Source organism: Erpetoichthys calabaricus (genome assembly GCF_900747795.2).
Source record: "Erpetoichthys calabaricus chromosome 1 unlocalized genomic scaffold, fErpCal1.3 SUPER_1_unloc_24, whole genome shotgun sequence".
Taxonomy (NCBI): domain Eukaryota; kingdom Metazoa; phylum Chordata; class Cladistia; order Polypteriformes; family Polypteridae; genus Erpetoichthys; species Erpetoichthys calabaricus.
Genome location: NW_026261590.1, coordinates 7,352 through 18,919, shown reverse-complemented (window position 1 = coordinate 18,919; position 11,568 = coordinate 7,352). Strand labels below are relative to the sequence as shown.

Genomic DNA, 11,568 nt, shown 5'->3' with positions numbered 1-11,568 from the left:
AGGAGACCCTCAAGCTGGTTTGTTTAGCTAATAGCTAAGCTGTCCGAAAATGTCAATCTGATCCTTCTTAAAGGTTCTCAAGGATTCCATTTCAACTCCATGACTCAATCGCTTGTTCCAAATTCCCACAACTCTGTAAAGAAGTGCATTCTGTCTTCAGTCCAAATGCACATCCCCGTAATTTCCACCGGCTTCCTTGAGTATGTGTTAATCTCAATTAAGTTCAAAGAATTCTTCTCAATCTACTTTATCAATGCCTTTGAGGATTTTAAATACCTGGATGAGGTCCCTTCCCAGTCTCCTTTGCTCGAGACTAAACAGTTTTAATTTCTGGAGAATGTCAGCCACAGGGATGCACAAACCAGTGTGTTTCTTCATGCCAGTCCCAACCCCAGTTAAATGGGGAGAATTACATCAGGAAGGGAGTCTGGTGTCAAATTTTGCCACGTCAAGATGCAGACAACAATACAGATTTCCAGATTAACAATGGCCGCCACTAGTACTGTTAGCCAACATGGTGCTGGCCGAAATCAGGCTACTGTTGTGTAAAGGAGGGGAAGAAGAAGGGGGAGACGTGTCCAGAGGAAAGAGGAGAGGAGGAAGGTAAAGAGAGTGGAACTGATGGTAGGAACTTTGAATGTTGGCCGTATGACTGATAAGGGGAAAGAGTTAGCAGATATGATGGAGAGAAGGAAGGTTGATTAATTGTACGTGCAAGAGACTAAATGGAAAGGGAGTAAGGCCAGGTGGATTGGAGGGAGATTCAATTTTTTCTATCATGGTGTGGATGGGAGGAGAAATGGAGTAGAGGTTATTCTGAAGGAACAGCATGTCAAGAGTGTTTTGGAGGTGAAAAGAGTGTCAGACAGAGAGATGATTATGAAGCTGGAAAGGTGAGGTGTGATGATGAATGTTGTTAGTGCTCATGTCCCGTAAGTTGGGTGTGCGATAGATGAGAAAAAAAAATTCTGGAATGAGTTGGATGAAGTGGTTGACAGTGTACCCAAGGGACAGAAAGTGGTGATTGGAGCGGATTTCAATGGACATGTTGGTGAAGGGAACAGAGGAGACGAGGAGGTGATGGGTAGGTATGGTGTCAAGGAGAGGAATGAAGAAGGTCAGATTATACTGGATTTTGCAAAAATGATGGACATGGCTGTGGTGAATACATATTTTAAGAAGAGGGAGGAACATAGGGTTACGTACAAGAGTGGAGGAGAGTGAGGGCAGAGTCAAGGATCAAGGAGGACTGCAAGGTTGAGTTTAGGAGGAGGTGAGACAGGCATTGGGTGGCAGTTAAGAGTTACCAGACAGCTGGGAAACTACAGCAGAAATAATAAGGGTGACACTAAGAAGGGTGCTTGGCGTGACATCTGGACAGAGGAAGGAGGAAAAGGAAACCTGGTGGTGGAATGGAGAAGTACAGGAGAGTATACAGAGGAAGAGGATGGCAAAGAAGAAGTGGGATAGTCAGAGAGATGCAGAAAGTAGACAGGAGTACAAGTTAAGAAAAATGCCCTAATCTATATGGTGACAACTCTTAGAAACTAATAATATATATGTATTATTTTAGATCACCATTCCATATGACTATAATATGTTAGTAACACTATCATCTAGAGCTGACCTTCATCTATGATGTGTTTGAAACAGAAGCTCTTGATCTCACCTGTTGAGTGATGTCCTCTAAAACAAATGAAGTCAACAGAACCTCGTGAACCTCCACAAGCACTTGACTGGATGTCATACGTCTGGATTATTCAACATTAGTGACTGGAGACTTTTTTTGCAAATATTTTGATGCTGTTTACTGCTCTTCAGGATCAGTTCTTATTGAATTGTATTGCATCAGGATTTGTTTGGCTTTGTAAGGTGGAAGCACTTTTGGGTCATGGGGAAGCTCTCCAAAAAAAGGAGGTCATCTGCCAGTAGCGTCCTCTAGTGGGACCCTGGGGACCTCAACAGGGCTGCTTTTCAGAACTACAGCTCCCAAGCAACCCTATTGGCATCCAATCTGAGACCTTGACAGAGAAGCCCTGCCACCTATTGTTCTGTAAGATAAATTGTCTTTGGTAGATAAACTCCCCCAGTGCATCCCTTAGTCTTGGCCCCAGACTGGGATTAGAATTAGACTTCATTCAGAGTGAGATGTACCTCCATCTACACTGTCCCTCTGTTATAGTCCCCTGGCCAGATAAGATTTTGTTCTTCGAGATGTCTGTCCATTCTTTATGGCTTCTACGATAGATAGATAGATAGATAGATAGATAGATAGATAGATAGATAGATAGATAGATAGATAGATAGATAGATAGATAGATAGATAGATAGATAGATAGATAGATAGATAGATAGATAGATAGATATTCCTGCTCAACACACGCCTTGTAGCCTTGGTTTCAAATGTGCCATCATTAGTGCCAGCTCCTGTGCAGTCAGTGCCATCTCCACTGTAGCCACAGTTTCAGTCTTCATTGCCCAGTGTAATTCCACATCATCATTACCAAAGGCAGCCTCCTCCAGACATCTCTATCCGCACTGATTCTTGTGGATCTGGATTAATGGACATGGCCACTTCTTCATCATATGGAGTATCATAAACAAAGTGAGCATAAGAAGGGTTTGGACAATGTCCTCGGTGCTCACCGTCATTTAACTGAGGACTATAAGTGTCAAGTACTGCTGGATCATTTAGAGCTGCCCGCTGATTGCCAGGTAGCTAAAGGGTACCTGAATATCCCAATCCCATACACCAGTGCTAGGCAGGCTTTGGAGCAGACGTATGGTCAACCAAGACAGTTTGTTCAATGCCAATTGAAGTTAATTTTGAATATGCCAGCTCTACAGACAGATGATGCTCTAGGATTTCAGAACTTTGCTGCTGCTGCTAACATTTTGGTGGGTCTGCTTAACTCTATGGATGGTCTCTATAGATCTGAACTGCACTGGGGGTCTCATGTAGATACATTGCTGGATAAACTGCCAGTTACCTATGGAGACACATTTGGAGATCACAGCCTCAATAAGCTCATTATTAGGAGTGGCAGTGCCAGAACTTCCACACTACCAGATCTAGATGAGTGGCTTGACTGGCAAACTCAAGCCATACAGATACCCTGGTGTGTGTCTGAGGCCATCAAGGGGGGACCCTATCAACGAGAGCGGAAACCTTTCAAGTTTACAAAGACCATGCAAGACATGTACAGGTCTCACAGGACATGAGTAGCACACGCCTTCTACTGCAATATCTGGTGCTTCATCCACAGACACCAAAGCTTCAAGCACAGCTAAGAAGCAGGACCTCTCTACGTCATGCTGCCCACATTGAAATAACCATGAACACCACCTCAGTGCCTGTGGAACATTCAGCAAACTGAGCCCCGCAGACAAGAAGAAGTGGACTAAGAAACAAAACCAGTGCTGGAGGTGCAGCTGAGATCACAAGCTGGAGAGCTGTCCACTGGAGATACCCTGCTCAATATGTGGTCGTCAGCATATAGTGTACTTCATGAAGTTACTTCTGCTGCAGAGAACCAGAGCATCTTCACTGTAAGCACACCTTCACCTCGATTTTAGGTCGATCAAGTCAGCCACCCAGGAAGTGTGAAGCTAAAGGTGGTCCCTGCATGAATACGGAATGAACTGAGGACATTAGACACAAATGCTGTGTTAGATGATGGAGCTGAAAGGACAAAAATATGTTCTGGTAGCTGCCAAGCATCTTGGGCTGGAAGGAGCTGAGGAGATCCTGTCACTGAGAACAGTAAGACATGATATTGTCCACCTGTCTCATCTGAGATATCTGCACAAGCAAACCATAGAGTGAGATATTCTATCTAAAGGGCTTTCACTGCCAATGAATTGAACCCGGCTGAGCCATCTTGCCGTGCTGAAGCATTGAAACACTTAAGAGACTTTTTGTTTGAGCTTTCTGTTCAGCGTTTGATTCCACACCCGCTAATTGTGTGTTGCTGAAGTTTTCTGTCACCTTTAGTCATTAACACGTTTAGTGCACTTTTAGTTTATAACCAACACTTTAACGGTTAATAACATGTTGTTCTCGTAAATGTAAATACGCCATGATAACCCTGTTTCAGATTAGGAATGAGCAGGATATTAATATTAATCTCGGATAACACTGAAGGGCAATACGCTGTAGTTTACTTTGTTCTCAGACGCTAATTTCGATATGTTTCAACTGGACAGATTTGTATTTAAACGTAAGGCATTTCACTTTCAGTAGACGAACGCCGTCCTGAGCCTCACGCAGTGCCCACATTTGGAAACTGGAGTAACAGTGCCATCTACTGGTCAACTTAACAAATAGCAGATCACAGTAAACTGAAAATGCGGTGGTTGTAATTCGTCTTCCTGCGGGTAATCTATAATGGATCAGTGTTGATATTTTAATCGATTATATTTGTATACGCAGCTCATTGGTACTTATATACTTCATGCAATTTTTTATTTATTTATTTCGTTTAGATACCACACACAAACGCACACACACGCACATATATCTATTATCTTTGCTGCAGAGTCCAAAAGGGTGTTCAAACTACGTACTCTCTGATGTGGCTGCTGGCCAATCTAACTAAAGAGCCCAGTAATGTTTAACGGTCCATCTCAACTAGAGAGTGTGAATATACCGAGGCATGTTTAGCATACGGCTGATGACGTGTTCATGTAATATAAATAAGGCCATATATGGACATCCTGTATTAAGTTACTCAGAGAGATACCTGATACTTCAAGTCCGGAGTGACCTTGAGGGCCTGCAAACTTGAATAAACTCATCCTACTTATAGCAGTTAAACAAAAAAAAAATATAACTGAAAATGATAATAGACAAAAAAAACAAAACATTAAGGTTTTCCGCCACAGCCGCCACTACCTGCTGTGAAAACATCAGTCATATTCTTGCTAATGCTTCCCATCTTTGAAGGCAACTCCACTTGCACCCTATTAGTAATTAGCGGCCAGACGTAATTTTATTTGAAATGCTTTATTTTAACACTTTTTGTGAAAATAATAATAATAATTAATAATAATAAAAGTCACAATCAGGAATTGAACTTTGCACAAGTACCATGTCTATCTTTCGTACCACGGAGCCATCAAAGCCAAACTGACCAATCAGATTGCTCAGAGGGACCACACGCTCAGAGACAGACAGACAGACGGACGTGTTTTATTAAACAGTCGATAGATGTTGTATATTAAGGAAAGGAGACACAAAAAGGTCGGCCTGATGGCGGCACACATATTCAAGTAAAGAGTACACGAGAGAACGGCGCCACAGAGCATGCGGCAAATCACATGACTGAAAAGCATGCGGTCGCGCCAGTAGAGTCACATGACACGCCTGCTCTCCTCTTCCCAAGGATACACAGTCTCTCTGAGCAGTATAGAAGTTCTTACTATAATGCGGTGAGGCGGCAGCGTGGTTTCAGTAACAGTCGCCCTGGATGAACGTTTAAAGAGCCATTGATTTCTATACATTAACTAGCTCATATCGTAACCCCCAAAACCATATAGTGTCCGACCTTGCCGTTTTAACGCATAGACGACATCCATAGCAGTGACGGTTTTCCTTTTTGCGTGTTTTGTGTAAGTAACGGCATCTCGAATCACATTCTCCAGAAAAACCTTAAGCACTCCGCGAGTTTCTTCGTTTATCGGGCCAGAAATTCCTTTTACTCCACCTCGACGAGCTAAGCGGCGAATGGCAGGCTTTGTTATACCCTGGATATTGTCACGAAGAACTTTACGATGGCGCTTAGCACCACCTTTGCCAAGGCCCTTTCCTCCTTTTCCGCGACCGGACATTATCACTCACTATTCGTTAGCTTTCAAACACAAAATAAACACCAACAGACTGCCGTAGACTACTTTTCGAACAAACCGAAGCTAAGTACTGTAAAGGTATTGACCGGACCTATTAGGAAACACGCACTTCTAAAATGGGCGCTCAGATTCAAACCGCGAGCTCACTCGGCTTTACTTTTCTCCTGATTTAGAGCAGATGCACGTAAATCCGAAACTGAACCTGGTGAAACAAGATTTCCATATTCAAAATTTAAATAATACTCTTTCTGTCTTCTTAAAAACTATATTTGATGTGACCTTTTTTAATTCTAAATGGATTTTTTTTTTGTTTTTTTTAGAAATTTCAATAGTAACTTATAATTGTTTTGTGTTATGTATGTAAGCAATTTTTTGCATTTTATCAGGTGTTTTTTCCTTTACAATTAGCAAGTATAATTCAGTACTCTGTTAATTTTCATTTCTTCTTTTGGGCTAGTTAAGGGCAGCCAGGTTGAGTTTGTAGATAAGGCTTTGGAATTTTAAAATATTATTTTTTAAATCTCTGTTATTGATACACTTGTTACCCAAAAGCAGGTCACTTCAGTCAGGACCCTTGTTGGATGAATGAGGTGGAGAGACAGATGTTGAATTGAAAAGCTCAATCCTAATGGATATGTTTCACATTTATGCCCTATGCTAGTTTTTCTGGAAGTATTTAAAATATTTTAGCAAAATATAAATGCATTTTGCATGTTGTGAAACCACAAGGGGATAAGTGGTATTTGGATTCTGTGACCCGAGTAAAGTGAGGTTTTCTTTTTTCATGGTTGTTTTTGATATTATTTATTGTACATCACTGACACCTGTTCTCTCATAACATTTTCTTGTACCTCCATTCTCCTTGAAAACATGATTACTTCATATTTATTCTGCACCACACTCCAGTCCAGTTGGTGGCAGTAATGCACCATAGGTGGGTCTGCTAACTGCCATAAAAAGACAAAGAAGAAGAAGAAGAAGTTGGTTTCATCACAGCTTGGCTGTGTTGCACACGGTGTACTTTTCATTTTCTGAGTATTTTTTGTAATATGTGCACTTTGTTTGGCTCTTTCAAAAAAATCTAATACTTTTATTAAAAATACTAATGCAGTGTAATCCGTTTAGATGTATTGTTATGTATATAAAGTACAAAGACTCTCTGATGTGTACTCATCATTGCCATGCCAAATCTCTCACTGTAGGCTTTGTAAATTAACCACACAGAATGTATAATGTGAAAACTATGCACTGTTTGGGAAATGTAATCATACAATTTGAGCATGCATCTGTAACTGCTTAAGAAACGGAACTGAAGATGAAAAGTAAAATAATAAGCAGAATGTACAACCCCAAGTCCAATGAAGTTGGGACGTTGTGTAAATAAAAACAGAATACAATGATTTGCAAATCCTTTCCAACCTATACTCAATTGAATACACTACAAAGACAAGATATCGATTGTTCAAACTGATAAACTTTATTGTTGTTTTGCAAATCTTCACTCCTTTTGAATTTGATGCCTGCAACACGTTCCAGAAAAGCCTGGACAGGGGCCTGTTTACCACTGTGTTATATCACCTTTCCTTTTAACAACACTCAATAAGTGTTTGGGAACTGAGGACACTAATTGTTGAAGCTGTGCAGGTGGAATTCTTTCCCATTCTTGCTTGATGTACAACTTCAGCTGCTCAACAGTCCGGGGTCTCCGTTGTCGTATTTTGCTCTTCATAATGCGCCACACATTTTCAATGGGAGACAGGTGTGGACTGCAGGCAGGCCAGTCTCGTACCCGCACTCTTTTACTACGAAGACACGCTGTTGTAACACATGCAGAATGTGGCTTCACATTGTCCTGCTGAAATAAGCAGGGACGTCCCTGAAAAAGACGTCGCTTGGATGGCAACATATGTTGCTCCACAACCTGTATGTACCTTTCAGCATTGATGTGCCTTTACAGATGTGCAAGTTACCCATGACATGGGCACTAACACACCCCCATACCATCACAGATGCTGGCTTTTGAACTTTGCATTGATAACAATCCAGATGGTCCTTTTCCTCTTTGGCCTGGAGGACACGACGTCCATGATTTCCAAAAACAATTTGAAATGTGAACTCGTCAGACCACAGCACACTTTTCCACTTTGCGTCAGTCCATCTCAGATGAACTCGGGCCCAGATAAGCCGGCGGCGTTTCTGAGTGTTGCTGATATATGGCTTTCGCTTTTCATGATAGAGTTTTAACTTACACTTGTAGATGTAGCGACGAACTGTGTTAACTGACAATGGTTTTCTGAAGTATTCCTGAGCCCATGTGGTAATATCCTTTACAGAATGATGTCGGTTTTTAATGCAGTGCCGCCTGAGGGATCGAAGGTCACGGGCATCCAGTGTTGGTATTCGGCCTTACGTGCAGAGATTTCTCCTAATATTGATTTTTCTAATATTTTGATGATATTATGGACAGTTGATGATGAAATCCCTAGATTCCTTGCAATTGTATGTTGAGAAACGTTGTTCTTAAACTGCTGGACTATTTGCCCACACAGTTATTCACAAAGTGGTGAACCTCGCCCCATCCTTGCTTGTGAACGACTGAGCCTTTTGGGGATGCTCCTTTTATACCCAATCATGACAAACACCTGTTTCCAATTCACCTGTTCACCTGTGGAATGTTCACAACTGGTGTTTTTTGAACATTCCTTAACTTTCCCAGTCTTTTGCTGCCCCTGTCCCAGCTTTTTTGGAACATGTTGCAGGCATCAAATTCAAAAGGTGTGAAGATTTGCAAAACAACTATAAAGTTTATCTGTTTGAACATTCGAAACCTTGTCTTCGTAGTGTATTCAATTGAATATAGGTTGAAAAGGATTTGAAAATCATTGTATTCTGTTTTTATTTACGTTTTACACAACGTCCCAACTTCATTGGAATTGGGGTTGTAATTTGAAGAAAGAAGGGGAATGGTGGTATCATAACACTAGCTATGACACCCACTGTGAGCAGAAAAATAAGCAAGAATCGTAGCCTAACCTTAATTAAATAATACCAAGAATCTGTGGTAAAATTAAATTTTTCCAGTTTACTTTTGTTTGTTACAACGATGCCTCAGGAACATGACAAATATGCGTTCCACCCATTAGCTCGATTGTAAAACACAAGAGCAGGCTAAGTATCTATCTATCTATCTATCTATCTATCTATCTATCTATCTATCTATCTATCTATCTATCTATCTATCTATCTATCTATCTATCTATTTAGTTTTTTGAATTTTTTAAAAAATATGCTTCACTTCAAAAATCATTGTCATGTTACAAATTAAAATATACCATTACAGTGAAGAGGTAACTTCAATTTGAAAAATACTGAACATATCCTAACTTATAAAAACATGAATGATTCAAAACTGTAATGTACAATTACTTCCCAAAAAGTTCTTGTGCAAAGTATATAAGACATCTGTATGAATTAATAAATGTTCCTAAATTCTTCACACTTGTGGCATATTTATAAATCATAAATCACCCATATCATGTTAAATTTGTGCATGTAAAAAAAGTGCCCTCAAATATCTCTATGTGGAAGAAAATACAGAAAGAGAAAGAAATGGTCCCCGTTCGGGGTAAGAAAAGAAATCCCTGCAATGTAAATAATTCTCCGATTGTCTTTATAGATTTTGGATGGAGGGTGTTGAGAACACAAATATTAGCTGATTAATATTAGCAAATAGTAATTATTATTAATATTAACAGATGTTAGCTACCTCAGATTATTGATCACTTGTGAGAGCCAAAGGGCAAGTAAGTGCTTTCCAGGAGAATTTGGAGGTCTGCACAGTCCCCCTGCAAGCAGATTAACTTCAATTGTCAGCCGCTATCCACACTGCAGATATTTAAAAACGCACAAACAGAGTAAACTGCCTTAGATTTTTCACGAAGTGTGCAAGTGAAGTAACCAGTTACAGGCCTTTTAAATGTATGCTTTTAAATCTCGCTCTGAACTTTTATCACCGAACAGTAATGTCTCTTTATTTCGTGCGTCCGAATTTTATGAACCAAGACAGACAAACAGGTTCCACCGAGACTTGAACTCGGATCGCTGGATTCAAAGTCCAGAGTGCTAACCATTACACCATGGAACCGTCTTAAGCACTTTTCTACAGTAAATACGGTAATGGCGAAGCACTGTAAAGTGTTTATTTACATTTTAGGTGCTAGTTTCACATACTAAAAACTGTTCAGTGCTTTTTTTAATAATGTAAATATACTTGTAATACTTCTTTGCCCTCGGAATCTTTACCCGATGCATACACTGCATTTTTGCGTCTCATATTTGGGACGACCTTCACACATTTAAGAGTTTTTATTTACCTCTGGTGAGAATTTCCGCAGTTCCTACCTGTGACATCTCACCTTCCCTCATAGTTGAGCTCACTTGAAGTTTTCTGAGTGTCTTAGGAGACTCTTTGGATGGCAGTACCTGTTCATTTGCTATGTTGCTCAAAAAGCAATTATAGATGTTCTAAAAAAATCGTAAAAAATAAGAAGCAAACGAAACATATTGTAGAATACCTGTGTCCGGATATAAGAGGGACTAACTGTTTGAGAGGCCAAGTCCAAAATGATGGGATTCCTGGAGAAGCGGACTTGAAATCCTCGCTAGTGAGCGGAAATTGAGAGGGGCGTGTCACCGCTGCTGAAGCCCATCCCCCTGGCTGCGTGGCTCTAATGTGTACCCGAGTATTAGGTCGGCTCACGGAGGGGAGGAACAGGGAGACAGACAAGTTGCCTGTGACCCCGGGTACGCGAGAATTTAGCCCTACCTCTGTAATACACCTTTTACTGTCAGATGCGTCCGATTGAAAACCGCATGGGGGGTGGCGTGATGATTTCGCGCTGTCCACGGCCGTTTTCCGAGAGCTGAACAGGGGAAACAAGGCTTAAAGATCAGGGGCTATAGGTCTAGCTTCTGTGAACATGTTGGGGGACGTCTCTCGAAGATTAGGAGCAACACGCTTGAGATCGGAGGCTAAAGCCCTGGAACACCCCTGCCTAACGACGCCACTGGGCAGGCGGTGTTTATGTGTGGGCAAATGAGATAAGCAGCTGGGAGCGCCCATCGGAGTGTAAAGCGGCAAATTCCATTCCATTCCAATCCCGTTACAATATTAAACGTGTCGAATTTCTCTAGATAAAACGCGACAACAAAAATTATTTCTTTTGGGCCCATTTTTTATACATTATTGTAGAGCATCGAGATAGAAAGACTATAAGACCCATAACGAATGGGAGTTAAGCCAAATAATGGGCGCATTTTTTCCACAACAAATGATGTACAATAGTCTTCGTGCAGAAATAAACTACGCTGTAAAAGCCATGTAAACCGCTTCGTAAAAATAACAGTCACTTCTCTAAACGGGGTATTGCACTCTCACAGTGTTACAGATCGTGTGGTGTCCCTTTCCACGTCTCTCCGTTATCATTTACATCGCCGTGTTTATACTGTCCTGACAATCTCCACCGGCGTTCTCGAGCCTTCTCGGACTTGAAAGGTATAACGAGAAATGTCCTGGGGTTCCAGGAACGTAGAACTCAGGACACCTGTGAATACCCTGCTATCGATCGCCTCTCCATCCCCGTCTGTAGGGTGACAATGCTGGTTACTACAGTGTGTATGTTTTGTACATTGGATAAGGCCGTTTTTTTTTTACTTCGTTGT

The 11,568-nt window shown here is 41.1% G+C and overlaps 1 protein-coding gene and 1 non-coding gene across 2 annotated transcripts; both read right to left on the bottom strand.

The window, feature by feature from the left end:
- Nucleotides 1–5,505: 5,505 nt before the first annotated feature.
- Nucleotides 5,506–5,829, bottom strand: LOC127526382 (histone H4-like). The gene has a single exon (XM_051921764.1). The coding sequence runs from the start codon at nucleotides 5,827–5,829 to the stop codon at nucleotides 5,506–5,508; it is 324 nt and encodes a 107-aa protein (XP_051777724.1).
- Nucleotides 5,830–9,919: 4,090 nt separating this feature from the next.
- trnaq-uug (transfer RNA glutamine (anticodon UUG)) lies at nucleotides 9,920–9,991 on the bottom strand. The gene has a single exon. It is a non-coding gene; the product is annotated as a tRNA-Gln (tRNA).
- Nucleotides 9,992–11,568: the final 1,577 nt, after the last annotated feature.